The sequence below is a fragment of the Hemibagrus wyckioides genome, linkage group LG27 (assembly GCF_019097595.1).
Source record: "Hemibagrus wyckioides isolate EC202008001 linkage group LG27, SWU_Hwy_1.0, whole genome shotgun sequence".
Classification (NCBI taxonomy): Eukaryota; Metazoa; Chordata; class Actinopteri; order Siluriformes; family Bagridae; genus Hemibagrus; species Hemibagrus wyckioides.
In genome coordinates, this window is record NC_080736.1 from 2,229,237 (window position 1) to 2,249,596 (window position 20,360).

General features: G+C 41.9%; 1 protein-coding gene across 1 annotated transcript in view; it reads left to right on the forward strand.

The window, feature by feature from the left end:
- itfg1 (integrin alpha FG-GAP repeat containing 1) overlaps nt 1–20,360 on the forward strand; it is a 129,456-nt gene that overhangs the window by 52,936 nt on the left and 56,160 nt on the right. The window contains exons 9-10 of the mRNA XM_058381546.1: nt 3,779–3,873; nt 16,816–16,988. Coding sequence (XP_058237529.1) covers nt 3,779–3,873; nt 16,816–16,988 — 268 coding nt within the window. The remainder of the gene's footprint in view (nt 1–3,778; nt 3,874–16,815; nt 16,989–20,360) is intronic.

Below are 20,360 nucleotides of genomic sequence, written 5' to 3' on the forward strand. Positions count from 1 at the left end.
TCGTGCTGTGGTGCAGTGATTCCACTAAATTCTACACAAACGATGAACAGAATTAACGGCCTGTTAATAAACTCAGCCTCCTGTGAGAACAAATGGCTTTTGTGCTCTTGCATCATCACATAACATCACTGAATTACATACCTATGGTCCTATTTTTATAAAGCCCAGTGTTTCAACCTCATATTCCCAGGATTCCATGTTCCCTGGGCCTTAAGAACCCACTGTGCTGTGTTTCAGCCATAAGTTCTTAGGCTTCCATGTTCTACACACCTATGTACCCAGGGTTCCATGTTCCTACACTCCCAGGGTTCCACAGACATCAGGGAATACTGTTTCCATGAAAGGGTGTAGATGGTCTGCAACAATGATTAGGTAGGTGGTACGTGTCAAAGTAACATCCACATGGATGGCAGGACCCAATGTTTCCCAGCAGAACATTGACCAAAGCATGACTCTGCCTCCGCCGGCTCGCCTTCTTCCCATAGTGCATCCTGGTGCCATGTGTTCCCCAGGTAAGAGATGCACACGCACCCGGCCATCCACGTGATGTAAAAGAAAACGTGATTCATCAGACCAGGCCACCTTCTTCCATTGCTCCATGGTCCAGTTCTGATGCTCACCTGCCCATTGTTGGTGCTTTTGGCGGTGCACAGGGGTCAGCCTGGGCACCCTGACTGGTCTGTGGCTATGCAGCTCCACACGCAATAAACTGTGATGCACTGTGTTTTCTGACCCCTTTCTATCAGAACCAGCATTAACTTCTTCAGCAGTTTGAGCAACATGCACTATATTTCAGACAGAAGTTCTCAGGGTTCTATGTTCCCACCCCTGTGTTCTGCGTTCTCCCTTTCAGCACCATGTTTCTATAGTCCTGTGTTTCCTAGAAATGTATGTTCCAAAAGCACTGTTTTCATGGCCGGATGTTTGCGTGTTCCTGTGCTCACAGAATCCCGTTTCGACTTTTCCATTTTATCTTCAGAGACTCGTATGTTCCTGGGGTCATATGTTCTCCTTGATGGATTTTCTGTGAAACAGCCCTATGTTTCCAGACCCTTGTGTTTCCATGTTTCTGTTTTATGACCTTGTTGCCTCAAAATGGAAAGAGAAATCAACAACCAGACCACGTCGTACTCGGATACACTGCTTGAGTATAATCTAATCTGAAATTGTGTTCGTTAAACCCTTCCACAATCTCCCTTAGAGCCGCAGGAACAGAGATACACCGATACTCTGTAGGGTTTTTTGTACAGGATTGTTAAGAGGAAGAAAGAATGCCGTGTTCTGAGACACTTTAACACATCTGCATAAACCATGTTTAGTGTTTGGAACTCTGAACTCTCCAGTTGTGTGTTCCTGTGTGTGTGTGTGTGTGTGTGATGCAGTTATGAACATCCTAATGAATGCACAACATATGCCAGACAAAACAGTCCATCTGCTTTATCAGAGCAGTAATTGCTCTTTTCTTTTTTCCTTTTTTTAATAAGTGACAGCTGAAGGAATTACTCATTAATTGAACTTGCACAAACACGTTTGGCTGTCAGAAAAAAAAACTGAGATGGAGGGAGCTACACTCACTTTTCTGCTATCTAGTTTTGTTTTTTTTTTCCTTCTTGAGGCAAAAGCGGTGCTCATAATGGGATGTGACATTTAAGTTCTAGTCATTAAGTTGTGTGTGTGTGTGTGTGTGTGTTTGTGTGCATTCATTAGAGCAAGCTTCGGGCTTAGTGTGTGCGTCGCCAGTGTGTCCTAACGACAGAAGAGACTTCATGAGCCTAATAGCGTTTCCATGATCATCACAAGAACATGCATTAGCTCACATCTCGGTCTGGAGTGCTAATCCGGTGTGCTAACGCACCCACGGGAGCTTCGCGAGTTCATTAGCAATCGGATGTGCCTCGGTAGCCTTCGCCGATTGAAGCTCATTAGCGATTGAAACCTGAATAGCTTTTGTTCTTGACCACACGCTCGCAGCATCTCCCAGCTCACGCTAGCTAAAAGGACCTTTGATGCGCGCACACTGACAGCCAGCTGTCCGTTCGTGCCTCTGTTCCTGGAGAGGTTCTTTGGAGGATTCACACTTGAATGAGCCGATTAATGTGATACACACCGACACACACAAAAAACACACACTCTCTCTATCTTACTGCGCACAAATGCTCTGTTGTACCTCAAATCACATGCCTGTGTATTATAAACAAATTCACACTGAGTTTATGAACGACGACGTTTAGTTTAAAAAAAAAAAAAAAGAAGAGACATTTGCATTAAGCTTTCCCAGAATGTGTCATATAATGACTGTTAATGCACTCTGTGTTCGGATAGGAAATAGGCAGAAGATAAATATGTAGACTGTAGATCTTTTATCCTGCACAAACCCAAAAAATACAGAAACACAAAACTAGAATTGAATGGAAAAGATCCGCTATTGTACATGCAAACTCAGAAAAAAACCTAGCTTCTTTTTACTTTGCTTTTGCCCATCCATCCATCCATCCATCCATCCATCTATTCATTCATCTGTCCATCCATCCATCCGTCCATCTATCCATATATTCATCCATCTATCCATCCATCCATTCATCTGTCCGTCCATCCATCCATCCATCCATCTATTTATTCATCTGTCCATCCATTCATCCATCAGTCCACTTTCCTTATAGTATCACTCATGTACACTCTTCTGTCTATCAGTTCATTTTGCTTCATCCATCTGTCAGTTAACCATCCTTCCACCCATTCATCCATTCATTTATTTATCCATTCATAATAAATATATCTATCTCTTTGTCCATTCATTTTTAAGGCATCAATAAAGCAACCTTCATCCAGATTTCCATCTGTACTCCTCTCTGATATCAGTTAATTATCTTTCATCCACCTATCAGCCATCCATCCATCCATTAATCAATAAAGCAACCTCCTCCCATCCACCAATCCAAGTGGGATCGTTAAACTATCTTCTACTCATCTATTTGTCCATCCATCTTTCCTTCCATCCATATGAGAATAATAGTTTTCCATCCATTTATTAATCCATTCATCCATTTGACATCGACAACACCACTTTTTATCTGATTATCCTTATTTCCCCCATCCATCAATCCACATATCACTTCTTCCTTCCTTCCTGTTTTATTAAGGCATCAATAAATTATGTTCCATCCACCTCCATCTTTCCTCCATCTGTCGTTCCATATTTCCTTTCCTATTCTTAAAGGATCATCTATCTCTTCTTTCATCTAAACATCCTTTAGTCTATCTATCTATTTATCCTCTTAAAAGTTTCTAATTGGTCTTTCTCCTTTTATCTCTCCTGTTTTTATTTCTCTTCTCTCTCTCTCTCTCTCTCTCTCTCTCTCTCTGTTTTCTTCCCACGTTCCATCTTTTTTTCCCCTGTCCTCTCAGTAAACCACAATCTGTGTACTGATCAGGGCTGAGAAAGAGAAAAAAAGCAAGACAGAGAGAAGATGGAAAGATAAAGGCTGACTGCAATGTTGAATTGCAGAACACTCGTCCTCCCACTCCTTTCTTTCTCCCATTAACACTCCATTATTTTTCGTCTAAAACCCCAGAGCTGCCTTCTGGATCTGATTGGCCTTTTGAACACATGTTAATAATCTCACTGCACAGTGTGATGTGTTAACTCTTAGAGCAGAGGCAGGATTATTAACGATGGATCATAGTGAAGGAGGACAGGGTGTCATATGTGTCATGTTGGAATGTGTTTCTATTGTAATTTTATTCAATTTCTCTTCCTGCGTGTCTGCTGTGCTTTCAGACGGAGACGGTTCTCAGGATCACCTCCTACCTGTCTGCATGGACAAAGCATGTACAAAGAGCGCTATTTATCTGGAAAAGCCTGGCCAGCCTGAGGTACATCACCCTCCATCATCAGTCCATCATGTACCATGTTCTTCTTCCATTTTCTCTCCATTTTTTCCTGTTCTCACAGCATTTGCACCAAATAATCCTGTGAACTCTCAATGAAATATTTCAGTCCTCCAGAGTACTACTGAGTTCACACAACTCAGCTTGTATTAATCTTGAAGATGTTTCTATCCTTTTTTAAATGTCCATAATGTCTTTTGAGTCTGGTTTCTCTTGAGGTTTCTTCCATATTTTGTCTGAAAGAGTTTTTTTCTTGGCACTGTTGTCATTGGCTTGCTCATTAGGAATATAAATCGACATCCAGATTTCTGTAAAAAATAAAAAATAAGGAAGCCTCTGTAGAGTCCAATCAGAAAGACTTCCAAGTAGAAAGCTTTTAAAAGGATGCTTTATTATCCAATGAAACCCTAAAAGAACTTCTTTTTCTAGGAGTAAAACTCTCATATCATGGAGAGCCATTCTGTTTAATTAATTAACGAACACACCATGACATCACCACTCATATAGCTAATATACACCGGTCAGCCATAACATTCTGAGCAGTGCCAGGTGAAGAGAATAAGACTGAGTATCTCCTCATCATGGCACCTGTTAGTGGGTGGGATATATTAGGCAGCAAGTGAACATTTTATCCTCAAAGTTGATGTTAGAAGCAGGAAAAATGGACAAGTGTAAGGATTTGAGTGAGTTTGATCAAAAGGGCCAATTTGTGATGGCTAAACCACTGGATCAGAGCATCTCCAAAACTGCAGCTCTTGTGGGGTGTTCCCGGTCTGCAGTGGTCAGTATCTATCAAAAGTGGTCCAAGGAAGGAACAGTGGTAAATCGGCGACAGGGTCATGGACGGCCGAGGCTCATTGATGCACGTGGGGAGTGAAGGCTGGACCGTGTGATCCGATCCAACAGACGAGCTACTGTTGCTCAAACTGCTGAAGAAGTTAATGCTGGTCCTGATAGAAACGGGTCAGAATACACAGTGCATCACAGTTTATTGTGTATGGGGCTGCATGGCCGCAGACCAGTCAGAGTGCCCAGGCTGAACTCTGTGCACCACTGAAAGCACCAACAATGGACACGTGAGCATCAGAACTGGACCACGGGGCAATGGAAGAAGGCAACCTGGTCTGATGAATCACGTTTTCTTTTACATCATGTGGATGGCCGGGTGCGTGTGTGTCTCTTACTTGGGGAACACATGGCACCAGGATGCACTATGGGAAGAAGCGAGCCTGCGGAGGCAGTGTCCTGCTTTGGTCAATGTTCTGCTGGGAAACCTTGGGTCCTGCCATCCATGTGGATGTTACTTTGACACGTACCACCTACCTAAGCATTGTTGCAGACCATCTACACCGTTTCATGGAACGGTATTCCCTGATGGCTGTGGCTTCTTTCAGCAGGATAATGCCCCCTGACACAAAGCAGAAATGGTTCAGGAATGGTTTGATGACCACAACAACAAGCCTCCAAATTCTCCAGATCTCAATCCAATCCAGCATCTGTGGGATGGTCTGGACAAACAAGTCCCATCCATGGAGGCTCCACCTCACAACTTACAGGACTTAAAGGATCTGCTGCTAACAACTTGGTGCCAGATACCACAGCACACCAAAGGGAGACCAACACAATATTAGGCATAATGATATGGCTGATCGGTTTATGATTAGCATGTATGCCGATAAGGCTAACTAGCAGTTAAGAGAGTTCCATGTATGAACAGGTTGTGATTGGTTAAAATCCTTGCCAGTGATCTTGAAGCAGCTCCTCTGCAGAGGAATGTCACGAGCATATGTTCTCACCACACAGTGAGTGAATGTAATCTCATCCACAGCTCATCATCTGTCATGATTATTATACACTCTGTCCTTTTGATAGATGGCTTGCTCTCTGAATGTCACGTTCATAATGAAGGCCACGGGTTTATCTTTGAGCTCGCTCTCTTTCACTAACACACACACACACACACACACACACACACACAGAGATAACATGGAGCACATGGCCTCTGTCATCACCACACATACACATCATACACACACACTGAGTCCCATGGCTCGTGTCCACATTTGTACACCTGTCATAGGGGGAAAGGGATAAGGAGAGATGGACAGAGAGAGTGAGAGAAAAAAAACAGGTGTGGGGGGAGAAAGCAGAAGACGAGGGTGGGAAGACGTTTCAGCTTTTGTTGGCATGTCATGGGCGATGGTCTTCACTTGCAGAGATGATGGAGAAGACGAAGAAGAGCTCATCTGTTTCCGTTCTCTCCTTGTTTTTCTTTTCATTGATCATTTATGGCATCTCTCTTTATTCTTTTATCTCTGCAGGACACGGCCATATGTTGGATGTAGTGTATGGAAAGGTTTGAGGTCATACACATAACACTTTTGTTTTGTTAGCATATTGTAGAAATAGCTTGAACAACAACCTTCCATGATCGTCATAATCACCGGCTCAGTAATAGCAGCATTCTGCTCATAGTACTGTAGTAAAGAAAATAGAGGATGAGAGAAAGAAGGTAAGAAAGAAACAAAAGGGAGCAACATAAGTAAACACATTGTACTGCTTGGCTCCAGCCGCCTGGCGCATCACGCTGTAATTAGTTGCCATTTTCATTTGCGGCCTGCCCAGGGACATCTTAATCTCTGTAATGTGATTTGCGATGTTTGATGTCTGTGTGTGTGTGTGTGTGTGTGTTAGTATATAAGCCATCTGCAGCAGCTATGAAAGCAATTGATGTGTATAAATGTGCGAGCAGGTGAAGAGTGTAAACGTGCAACATAAAACATGTTTTGCGGACATTCCACAACATGAAATGCAACTATAAATGGATAAAAAGTATGAAGCGTTGCTTTTTAATAAATATTAATGTTAAGCGTCGGTATAAGAGAAGTAAAGCACTCTAGAGCGTGGTGTTAGGATCGTACCCACTCCATGGTGGTAACAGTAACTCCTGCCACATGACTCCAACATGTTGTTATTTGTTTCTCTGTAACAGTACCACGTGGTGTTGGGTTCTTTACTTTGCATGAAGAGCTGTCCCAGAGAATTAGATCTGACGGTGACTTTGGAGTGATTAGCGCCCCCTAGTGTCCAGAGTGTATGGTGCTTATTAAGAACAGCAGCAGCTGATTAACAAAGACATTATAACAGCTTTATCTGCCAGTGCCAATCAGTCCACAATACCTTCCTATCATCTGATTTTAATACCAACAGGTCTACAGGTCTAGCTCCGGTTCACGTACACTAATGAGGTTCCCCCCATTCCTTCACCCCCCAAACTGCTCGTAAAGCCGACGCTCCATTAGCCACCTCTTTACCGCTGTTTTCCCTCTGCTTCTGTCTTTCATCGGATCTGAGCGGGCCCCTCCATTCCGGCCCACCAGGGACACAGATTTTAATTTCTTGGCTTAATGAAGCGCCAGGGCTGGGTTCGGGGGGAAAAGACGAGCCAGGCTCAGAGCTAGAGAAAGCATGGAGCTCGAGGAAGTGCACTCTGAGCGAGAAAGAGGCATTTATATTCTGCTTGCTTCTCTCTCCATCCAACACATCCCATTACCAGCAGGAAGGCCATTAATGAGTTCACTCTCTTTCTCCGTCTGTCTTTCTCAGCCAGTTTTTGTCTCTCTTGCTCTCAGCGCTTTATTTTCTAGCTGCGTAAGTGAAATTCTGAAAATATGCAGCGTGACATTTGAAACCCACTTTTGTCTGACGGCGCTTCTGCAGAGACACGCTGTTAGCGCCAACGCAGGGAACGAGTGATATTTTACTGATTTTAAATGTCTTGTGTATTTCTTACACTTTGTTCTGTGCACATGGACTGTTTACGTCACACTACTTTTACATAAATATTTAAAGATTTCCCCCGATTATAAACGACTAGCTAACTATCACAAATTTTTATTTATTATTTCTTTGTTGCCAAAAGTATTGGGACACCCCTCCAAATTATTGAATTCAGGTGTTGTTTTTCAGGGGTTGGACTCGGCCCCTTAGTTCCAGTGAAAGGAACTCTTAATGCTTCAGCTTCATATCAAGACATTTTGGACATATCATGCTCCCAACTTTTTGGGAACAGTTTGGGGATAACCTCAACCCCATAGAACACCTTTGGGATGAATTGGAGCGGAGACTGTGAGCCAGACCAAAACTGAGACAGTCTCCACTGTAATTCATCCCAAAGGTGTTCTATGGGGTTGAGGTCAGGACTCTGTGCAGGCCAGTCAAGTTCCTCTAACTGAATTCAATTATTTGGAGGGGTGTCCCAAAACTTTTGGCAATATAGTTTATGAATCTCTTCACACGGGGCTCCAGAGCAATAGGTGATATTCCTCATGCACAGGAGGGGACTGTTGCTGAATCTTATGTAACCAACGCCATTCATTACGCCTCTTAATAATCTGTAATTTCGATTCACGTATCATTAGGTGCATAATTACATCTCATAATTGAATCTCATTGATCAACTGAATTTTCAACAAGACTTATTAAATAACAGCCTTATTATTAATTAGCCAACTAGATCATACTACTCTTACACAGTGGAAAAGAGAAATCACTAAAATAGGGATAATCAGGAAATCTAATTATACATCATTATGAAAATGTCAGGGTGCTGAGACATTGCTGCACACTCGGTTAAAGGAAAAGAGATCAGCAGCAGCTCAAGAGAATCCAATAATCGTTCATTTCGGCAATTTTATTACGACAGAACTGTCATGGACGTGGGGTATAGTGTTCACTCTGTGTTTCAGCCCCTACTGTTCATGTATTATTTCATGGAGCTTTTTCACACTTGAAACTGATTAGTTGGTAAAAGAAATAACCTTTGAACGAATACCGCAGGCAGCAAAGTGACACAATCAGAGCAAAAAGCAGGCTCGACCCCAAGAAAACACCTCACATGCCAGAGGAACTCACAGCTTCACTGCCCACATGCATGTGTTTCATGAATTATTACTAAAAATAATTCACAGGTAATTAGTCCAACACGAGTTGTTGTATTTATGATTAATGTTTCTGTCTTTTGCCTGTAACCTGTGTTAATGGGTGCAGGTGCTAGCTGTGCTTATCTCTGCTGTCATTACGGTTACGACATGAGAGACATGGGCGAGTTTTCACCTGCTGTACGGCAAGCTGTTGGAGTAGGATTTTTGACAGCGTACATGTAGAGTCACACACTCCTGACTGCTTATAGACCCTTTTTGTCCTGACGTCACGATTACATCACTGGAGGCAAAACAAAGGGATAACTGGAGGCGGCCAGTACAAACGAGTACAGAGTCGGCTACATGAGGAACACACGCCATCTTGTTGTGTTGTTGTGTGACCGAATCGACCGGGCTCCAATCTGAAGTTTTATCACTTACCTGCCGCCACTGCTGGACAAAAAAAACCCACGACAGCTGTGGTCAAACTCAATAAAACGAGAGGAATGATGATCATAAATGCTGGCGTTTGCAGCACACTTCATATCAGATAAGGTTAAAGAGACTAGTGTTTTTCGTTGGTGTGGTGTATGGTTTGGTTTTGTCTAAATATTTCTTATGCATGTCCACCTCATCAGAAATTGGGGAACAAGTTTGTAGCGCTAACTTTTTAGCATGTAAGTTAGCTAACTGGTAGCTAACGACTAAACAAAGGACACTGTTTGTCATCTCCCTCTCTACAGCTACCAGAAGCACTGGGTTTTTCCATCAGATAGGTGTAGATGTCAGGTCACTCAACCAGAGGTCATCCTGTCACATCATCCATCCACTGAGTGAGCGTGTACGGGACGGACAATTGGGTTCCATCTGTTAAAGTTAAGTTTTTCAAATCGCGGTCTTGGACAGTGAGTGACCTAACATAGTCAGATGAATTCGGACTTTGATCACTCATTGTTTAAAAACAAACTAACAAAACTTGTAAAGCGGTCAGGAAAATCTTTCTGCCTCCACCTAAGCTCCGCCCACAAAAAAAGTCACAATGTTTACTTACAGAAAAAGGGTCTATAACACAACGATTTACAAACAGTTACACAGTTCAACTTATTAATGAACGAAACATCACACCCAACCACTTATAGTTAGAGTTAATGTTGTGGAACATCCAAGAGACGAATCTCACTTACTTTATATCTGCGATAAACAGTCGCTCTTCACCAGCATCACTCTATCATAATATCTCTTTCTTCCTGTCTCTCTCTCTCTCTCTCTCTCTCTCTCTCTCTCTTTACCAAGATACCAAAAATTCTGTCCTGAATATTTTACTGTGTCAGGAAACTTTACAAAGCACCATGACTGTCCAAAAGTGCTTAACAAAAACACTTGAGTAGATCAACAACACAAATTAAATAAGTTATTTTATGTGAAGTGTCCACTGTACAAGTCCCTGATGATAGAAACTCTAACGTATTAACAAGCTCGTTGATATTAAGCAGTTGTTCATGTTACCGCCGGACCTGCTGTCCAGTGTGAGGTGTAATAATCATAAGGATAAATGGGATCCATTAGTTATTCCTAATACCGCCATCGGTCAGCTCAAACCTGCTGTTTACAATCATGCAACTCTAAAACATTAGTCTCTACAATCATGACAACGTAATATAGCACCACAAATGTTTAAAAAAAAAAATACAGAGCATAATTCTCTCTGTCTGTTTCTATTTCTGTGTCTGTATCTACTACCGTCTCTCTTCTGTCTCTCTCTGATGACCTACAGCAGTGTTATTTGTTCAGGTTTGAACCATGATTGGATTCTGGATGGTTGTGCAACGAACGAGTTCTTGTTCTGCGCTCGGATAGATTATGATGATAAATGGTGCAAAGGTTTTGGGGAAAAAAACAAAACCCTTCACCCTGAACGCAATAATAAGTCATTTTATAATCTTAGCATTTTAAAATCTCCTCCATGTGTGGCTCTAACTCTCCAGGTAGCCAAAAATGGTGACTTTCTTTTACTGATTACGTTTAGATTTCATTTGAGTTCGGAGAAATGGACATAAGAAGGTGTTGGTATGAGGTCCAGACACAGTATGAGGAAGATAAAAGAGCATTGTTTCACATGGATGAGGCAGACGTTAGTCCACACCAGGCTTCTGTATTATTACACTTCCGTTTAGGTGCCATGGTGTGATGGTGTGAAAATCCTGCTTGCTTGTCCCGTGGTGTGAACTTGTAGGAGGAAATGTCAGAGAAAAGCCGGCTTCACACAATAACTAACATTAAACAAACACGGAGCGAGTGAGGAAGAGGAGAGGAAGTACTAATATCAGGAATTTCTCACACTTCTAAAGCTTTTCCATTGCACACAGTCATTTTTTTTTTTTTATCATTATATGGGTTTCAGCCCATGCACAAATCGAGTTTGGTTTAGAAAATCTATTTTCACCAGGATTTAAACGAAGAACAAATTAAAATATTGCTGCCTTGCTTGTTTATTTGTTTTAAAAATGTTTTATTTAGTTACTAGAAAACAGTTTTAAAAGAAAGTTTTTTTAAAATGATCAGTGGTAATCTTATCAGAGATTTCTCAAACTATACACACACACTTTATTTTTAAAATGGCTGACTAATTGTGATAAATTGGATTTTAAGGGGATTATGGTATTAAGGTACAGTAATTATAATTTAAATATAAACGCACGGAGCACAGTCGCCTCTGCAGTATGAATCGGTTTTTCAGCGCCTTGCATGTGGTGTGTATGATAGTGTCTAGACTTTCCCTGTGTGTTTTGCAGAGTTTGTGTAATGTTGACGTGTGTGTCTGGATCTGTGTTCTTGATTTTGACTCTGCCTCTTAATTTTTGCCGCCTCTAATAAACACTTCATAATTAGGAGCAACCGAGTCGCTCTTTTTCCGTAGTTTGTTAATTATGAAGTGTCTGATTATCCTGGATGACACTGATTAGCTTCCGGCTCCCGCTCTCCCTGATTAGGTGTGTATAAGTGTGTGTGTGTGAGTGTGTGCGCGAGTGTGTATTACACAGTTACATTCTCCTAGCTGTGGTTGTTTTTTTTCTCTCCAAATTTTGCAACTTTAATTAAGTACATTTCAAACTGATTAAAGGTTAGTGCAGAAGAAAAATCACCCCAGATCTGTCTCATGTGACATCACTGTGTGACCACACCGGCGTATTAATGACCAGAAGATTCCAGAGTTATTGGCGGGTATCAGTATGCCTTCAGTGTGCTGCACTGAGGGATGTACAAATATATAAGTATAAATAAATAAACAAATAATGATATCTGAGTTTGATGTATATTCAAAAAGATGTGAATCGTCCAAAACTGGGAATCAACAAAACACCCTGTTCTCTGTAATAAGCACTTTATATCAGAAAGCTGGCAGGCAAGTCACATTACCTGTGTATAATAACATTAACTAACTGTCTATATACACTATAGTCCCAAAAGTTTTGGGACGTCTGCCTTTACCTACACATGAGTGTAATATGGAGTTGTCCCGCCCTTTGCAGCTATAACAGCTTCAACTCTTCTGGGAACGTTTTCCACAAGGTTTAGGAGTGTGTTTATGGGAATTTTTGATCATTCCTCTAGAAGCACATTTGTGAGGTCAGGCACTGATGTTGGACGAGAAGGTCTGTCTCACAGTCTCCACTCTAATTCATCCCAAAGGTGTTCTATGGGGTTGAGGTCAGGACTCTGTGCAGGCCAGTCAAGTTCCTCCACACCAAACTCACTCATCCATGTCTTTATGGACCTTGCTTTGGTCACTGGTGTGCAGTCATGTTGGAACAGGAAGGGGTCATCCCCAAACTGTTCCCACAAAGAGCATGAAATTGTCCAAAATGTCTGAACCATTAAGAGTTCCTTTCACTGGAACTAAGGGGCCGAGCCCAACCCCTGAAAAACAACACCTGAATTCAATGATTTGAATGGGTGTCCCAAAACTTTTGGCAATATAGCGTATATGACTGATAAAGTATATGGAGGATGCAGCTTTAAGAACCAGAAACAGTCCCATTTTACATTCTTTTATTTTTAAAACTGCTGTCTGAATAGATAAACCTCAGATATGGAGTGATGGAGTCTCTTTGCTCTGTACAGCACATGCAGGTGGGTCGGAAAGGGAAGAAGAAGGAGATCAGATGAGAAATAAGGACCAAGAAGTCTGGGGAAGATATGGCAAGGAGTGAAGTTGAGAGATTTAGAACTAATACCAGTGTGGAGGGAATTATAGTCATCCAAGCGCCTCAAAACATTCGCCATCCAATCAGCATGGAGGAGAGAGCCGCACAGACGAGATGTGAGCTTTGCAGTGTTTCAGAGATGAGATGAAAAAAAAAATTACCTTTTCGGTCTGGAGATAATCTGGGAGTCGAGGTAGAGAATATCGTTAGCTTTAGCTTCTCCGCTCAAAGGAGACTGAGTGTTTGAGATCCAGTGTACGCTTTTTCTGAATATTGTGACCAGAAATTACAGGTTAGTTTTAATGCACTGGTTAAAATATGCTATTGTTTCTATAGTGACCAGTCATTGACATGGACGCTCAACATAACTAACAGACTAATAATAAACAGGGCTGTTATTTAAAAAGAATGCGGATGTGTGGAAAATAATCAGCTTTGGGGTGTTTACTTTTACATTTCTGGCATTTGGCAGACGGCCTTATCCAGAGTGACTTACCTATTTTGAGCAGTTGAGGATTAAGGGCCTTGCTCAGGGGCCAACTCACAAACTATTGATTAGGAGTCCAACGCCTTAACCACTAAGCTACCACTTTCCCGTTGTTGGGGTTTGTATCATCACACTACCCCATCACTGATAATTTTCCTTATAAGAGCATGACTGTGTTTTCTTCCTAACCAGATCCTGTGTTTGCTGACCGCCTGCATGAAACCATCATGTTTACTGAAAAAAAAAAACTTCCCAAAGATGAGAAAAGAAAAATCATAGACGACGTTTCTTATTACCCTCAATAACGGCTCTGGTCGTTTTAATCATGTTTTCCGAGAAATAAAAAAAGTCAGTACGGTCAGGTCCTGAACTGAATTAGGAAATCTATAGCTGTGATGCCTAAACTCCATCACGCAGTCATCAATCATGACTTACAGAAGACCTGCTGTGTGTGTGTGTGTGTGTGTGTGTGTGTGTGAGAGAGAGAGAGAGAGAGAGAGAGAGAGAGAAAGAGAGAGTGGTTGTAATGACTTTATGAGACCAGTATGAACACACCAGGCTAATGCGTCAGTGTGCATATGAAAATACGGGTTCTTTTAAAGACTTTAGGGAGAGGGAAAGACGACTGAAGAGTAAAAGCCGAGGAGGAGCGGATTAGAGAGGCGAGGGCAAGCTTGATGGGTTTAATCAGAGAGAGAAACAATCTGGAGATCACCACGTATCTGTCCATCTACACCTCTCCTGATTCACTCTGTCAGCTCTAATGAGTGAGAGAGAGAGAGAGATAGATATGAGTCAGCAGATGGAAGAGCAGAAAGATTTGAACTATGAACCTTCCTCCATCACACTCCTGTAAGAGTCAGGCTGGAACAGTGCTAATATTTACCATAACAGGGGGCGGAGCCACACTGTGATGCACCTTAGAGCTTACGGCTAACAAAATGTCTGATATCAGACATCTTTCTATATTTTCCTTCTTATTCTTTCATTTCTTTCTTTCTTTCTGCTCTTCATATGGGCTCGCTTTCGTTCTTTCTTCCTTTCATTTTTTTCCCCTTCCTTTTATTTCCTTCCTCTTTAAGACAATTGTCCTTTTTTTTTTTATTTAGCTCCCTGTAGGGATTTTTCACTTTTCCTTCCTTCCCTCCGTTATGTATTCCTCCCTTCACTTTTTCACTTTTGTTTCTTTCTTTCTGAATCACTGTGTATTTCCTCCAGGAAATGAAAGCGCAGTTACTTCACAAACAATACGGACGAAGGGTTTCGCCGGCTCTGATTCACTGGCTGTGATTATTCATTCAGAGGGAAGAGGCGGCCATGTTAGCAAGCATTAGTCCTATTACTGTCTCTCTCTCTCTCTCTCTCTCTCTGCACTGCACCTGCTTCTCTGTTTAGCATTCACAAGTGTATGAGGCCTGTAGCATCCAATCCAACACTAATTGCTGTGTGTGTGTGTGTGTGTGTGTGTGTGTGTGAGAGAGAGAGAGAGAGAGAGAGAGGCAGGGCACAAAGCTGTATTCATCCTCTGACAGCTCTGCCTCTTTCAGCTCTCAGATTTTTCTGGGTTCATCTCTTTAACACCCTCTATTCAGCCACCCATACACACACACTCATCCGCTTCCTGTGTTAGTCTTGCTGCGAGAGAGAGAGCAAGAGAGAGATGGAATAAACAGTCCTTTTCCTATTCAGTCTGATTTGCTTCGGATGCTCAAGACTGACATGAAAATGATGATAGCATGTGTGGAAATCGTCAGAACATCGAAATCTGCAGGTCTCTGTTCACCTCAACATTTTATACACATACACACACACACACACAGAGCTTATGACAACTGACAATGCTCATGCTCACGTCAAATCCATTTAAAGCACCCTGCAATTTTCTCGATTTTCACAGAATTTTCACGCTTCTGTGATATTATATAGCGCTATGAAGAATTAAGGTCGCAGAGTGAACATAGAAGTATGTCATGTCTTTAAAGATTACAAGATTATTTGACTTGAGCCAGCGTTTCACCCTGACGCATCAATCCACTTACTGTATTATACACTATATTGCCAAAAGTTTTGGGACACCCCTCCAAATCATTGAGTTCAGGGGTTGGGCTCGGCCCCTTAGTTCCAGTGAAAGGAACTCTTAATGCTTCAGCTTCATATCAAGACATTTTGTGGGAACAGTTTGGGGATGACCCCTTCCTGTTCCAACATGACTGTATACCATCCTGACCTCAACCCCATAGAACACCTTTGGGATGAATTAGAGCGGAGACTGTGAGCCAGACCTTCTCGTCCAACATCAGTGCCTGACCTCACAAATGTGCTTCTAGAGGAACGGTCAAAAATTCCCATAAACACATTCCTAAACCTTGTGGAAAGCCTTCCCAGAAGAGTTGAAGCTGTTACATCTGTAAAGGGCGGGGCAACTCCATATTACATTCATGTGCATGTGAAGGCAGCTGTCTCAGTTTTGGTCTGGCTCACAGTCTCCTCACTAATTCATCCCAAAGGTGTCAACTCAATTCAATGATTTGGAAGGGTGTCCCAAAACCTTTGGCAGCATAGTGTGTATTATAGTATTATATCATTAATCTGCATAAAATCCATTATCCTTCCTAAAATCAGAGAGATGTAAGAGAGAAGCCCATCAGGTTGTCAGCTGCGCGGAGTGATGTTCCTGTTTAGATGAAAAATCTTTAAATGAAAGATGTTAAATCTTGTTAATGAAGTGAATTCTTCTTCTCTCTCACTGTGAGCTGTGTGTGTGTGTGTGTGTGTGTGAGAGAGACCGTTTTATGATTATTAATCATGTTTTTTTTAACTTTCTGTGGTGCGAGTTGAGAGTTTCAAATGGTTGGAAATCTCAGATCTAATCAATGCTGCGTTATAACCAGAGGAATTTTTTTATACGGCTGAACAGATATTAATCTTTAATTAATTCTTGGCCTCAAGGTTTTATTGAGTCTGTTTGTAGAGATAAATTCTACATATTGGGCTCGAATGTAAATGTTTTCTTTTTATATTAGTAAAAAATTAAAACAAAAAATTAAACTTTTATTTATTTACGGATCACTTACCTTTCATCCAACAAAATAAATATTTAGCGACTTCTGAACCCTCTAACCTTGACAACTCTTTTCTGTCCTTGCTAATACCTGCTAACTAAAATCCCTCTATAGGTTGGATTTATTATTATCAGTAATGCAGATAAAAAGAACATTGAAGTAACTCTGGAGATTCGCTGATGTATCATCTCACCTTCAAATCTACAGCGATAAACTCTCTCTCTCTATCTCTCTCTCTCTTGCTGTTGCAGTGGGTTCCGGTGCTGACGGATTTCCAGAGGAAGGATTCCCTCTGGGGTTTTGTTCCTCCCCCGGACACGCCCCAGCCAGGCGAGTTTCATCCCTTCATCACGTTACACCTGGGTGACTACAACCTGGACGGCTTCCCTGACGCTCTTGCCATCCTGAAAAACACCAGCAACAGGTCAGAGACACGGGAGGTTGGGTTTGGGGTTTGGGGGAGGAGTGTCATGAGTACCTTTATTGGTTGTGTGTGTGTGTGTTGTCTGTGTGTGTCGGCCCACCTGTCGCACAGCGAGCACCGTCTCTCTCTCTCCTCTCTGGGCAGCGTCTGTCTCTCTGTCTGTTCTTTTCAGACCATAGGCTCTCTGTCCCTCTGGTAATGCCACACACACTGTGATGAGATTACAATCAGAGGCTTGTCAGAGCACATTCTCTCTCTCTCTCTCTCTCTCTCTCTCTCACACACACACTCACACACACACACACACACACACACAGAGTCCAGTCTTTCAGGCACACGCTTATACAGGTTTAATGATAAGAATTATAAATGCAGATAATTCCATTCAGACTGACCAATCGGGTCACAGCTCAAGGAATACATGAAGAAAAGAGGGGTCCTAGAGTTTTGAAATAATAAATAATCTTAACTCTTTAAGGCATCAATTATTTGTAGATATATTTTCTGTTAGTTTGTTAGGATGTATAAAATCAGATTTTGTCTTAACATCAAGACTGTCAATCAATCAATCAATCAATATTCCAGTGTCCAAAACATTTTGCTCTGCAGTATGTAACGCTAAAGACAAACATTTTGGAAAATATTATTTCTGAATATACAAAATTTACGCAGTTTATCCATCTCCCCCAGTGAACATGTGCTCAGGGTGGAAAGGGGCGGGGCATTGAGCCACTGTCCAAATATTTATGGACGTGACTGTAAATGAAACGGAGAAAAATGCCAGTGCAAGTGTTTTAATGCTACTAGCTGTAAGAATAACTGCTCTCGTTTTGCAACGTAACACTTGGCTTTTTTTAGCCAATTGAATCATACAAGATTGGTTGCCATAGTAACAACGTTTGGGGCAGTGATATAAATAGATTTGATAGATATAAATAAAGAATAAAAAAGCTGGACATACCACGCCCACAGCTTCTTTATCATTCACTGGTGTGAGTATTTAGCTTGTGTGTGTGTGTGTGTGTGTGTGTGTGTATGTGTGTAGACTGGAACAAACGTCTGTCTTTGCAGAATAGCTGATAGCAAAGCCATATATATATATATGTATAGCAAGCTCTACAGCCCCCCCCCACATCATTCTCTCTCATGTTCTTTCATTCTCTCTCTCTCTCTCTCTCTCTCTGTCTCATGCTCTCTCTTGCCCCCCCCCTCTGTCTCTTGCCCCCTCTCTCTCTCTGTCTCTTGCTCTCTCTTGCCCTCTCTCTCTGTCTCTCTCTCTCTGTCTCTCTCTCTGTCTCATGCTCTCTCTCTCTCTCTCTCTCTCTCTCTCTTTTCATTCATGTGCTTTTCTCCTTCACATTCTGACTCTGAGGTTCATGTGTGAACAGAAGCCAGTTAATTCCTGGGAAAAGCCAAAATTTTTATAAGGAATAACAAGAGAAATGTCTGAAAATTGGAGAAATAAATAAAGATGAAAGTAAAAGTAAATTCTGCTGAATTCACAGAGTCTGTACGTAAGCACTAGATACATAAAAAGCCATAAATGTCCAAGGTTTTCTGCATGTGGGAATTTCAGGGCGTGACTCGAGGCATGGTGAAGCTTTGAGATTTTAAACCCGAGTCAGTAAATAAACTGGGAGAATCATGTGAGCTCAACACAGGACGTGTGCCGTAACAGGAAACACAAAAACCAGGTCTGTAATCTGATGGCGGATCACGTACACGGCGCCGTACATGATTAAAACGTTAAATTCACTGAGAGATGATTAACACTGAGATGATCTCCACTAATCCACACTCACTAACGGGGAGAGAGAGAGCGTCCATTAACCCTCGGGATAACCGGACACGGCCGGGTTTATCTCTGAAGAACAGCAGAAGTTGACTGAAGTGCTGAACAGTGAGATCAGATTAATCCTGCAGCTGTCTGAGGTTTCACATCCATCACTGGGAGATCACACCAGGCTGGACTGGGGAAACTGGAGTGTGTTGGGGGAAACCTGCTGGGAATGTGGGCTTAAAACAGGTGAAGAAAATGAAACTGGGCGTGGCCAGATTACAGCAAACAAGTCAGTGTAGCTGCTAATTTCTAGTATTAGCATTTGTCTGTAATGTCTTTCTTTCTTTCTTCTTTTCAATTTCCCACCTTCCTTAAATATCCTTCCTTCTTTTTATGATTTATGTTTATAGAATCCTTCATGTCATTCCTTCCTTCCATCCTTCCTTCCTCCCTCCCTCCCTCCCTTCACTGGGAGATCACACGAGGCTAGACTGGGGAAAATGGAGTGTGTTGGGGGAAACCTGCGGGGAATGTGGCCTTAAAGCAGGTGTAGAAAATTTAATTCAAGCTAAAAAAGAATAAATCTGTGAAAAAAATATCAAAAAACACGACATTAAGCTCACGATAAGATGAAGTAGATGAAGGGATTAAATAACGGCAGGAAGGAAAGAGAGAAATGGAAAGAAGGGAGGAAGAGGACTGTCTAATGGGAACAAAGATGGAAATGTGAAAAGGAGGGAGGAGGGGAAATGGAAATAAGCAAAGGAAGAAGGAAAAGGAAATAATAGAGGAAAGAAATGAAAATAGGAAGGAAGAAGGGAAACGGAAAAAAAACTGAAATATGAAGAAAAATGTAAATAATGGAAGGAAGAAAAGTCACTGGAAAAAAGGAGGAAAAGAAATAGAATAGGAGATTATTACACCTGAGCTTCTGTTCTCTCTCTCTCTCTCTCTCACACACACACACACACACCTTTTTTTAAAAATGTACACATTTTATATCTTCCTTTTTAGACACACTTTGCAGGTGTTTTGTCTTCACAACTTGGACTCTCTCTTTCTCTCTCTATTAAACACAAACACACACACACACACACACACACACACTCAGCTGGTGACCGCAGTGTGATTGCATATGTATGACGTGCAGCAGTTCACAGCAAGGGCGACATTAATGAGCCCGTCTGCCCTTCTCTCACACACTGAGAGGCTTCACCCTGCTGCTAACGTGTGTGTGTTTTTGTCCGGTGCATCTTCATCATCCTCATTAACATCATTATCAAAGCAGCCCATCATGGCCAGCCCGTTCCTCGTACCTGGGTCTGAGTTACCTGAAACTCTGCTGTATTTTGTGGACTATAATACGTCGCCTGATCTCGAGCGGAATTAAGTGTCTTGTGTCTCTGGAGAACTTGTGATCGGATTTGGGAATCCAATCCTCGTGAGCTGTAGAAGTTTGAGATTATTCAGTATCCCTTCATCCTGTTGTGCCCCATAACTATCGCTGATTGATGATGGCATCACTGTGACTTTGACGCCATGTCGGGGGTGTGGTTATTGGATTTGGGCGTGGCAGATTACAGCAAACAAGT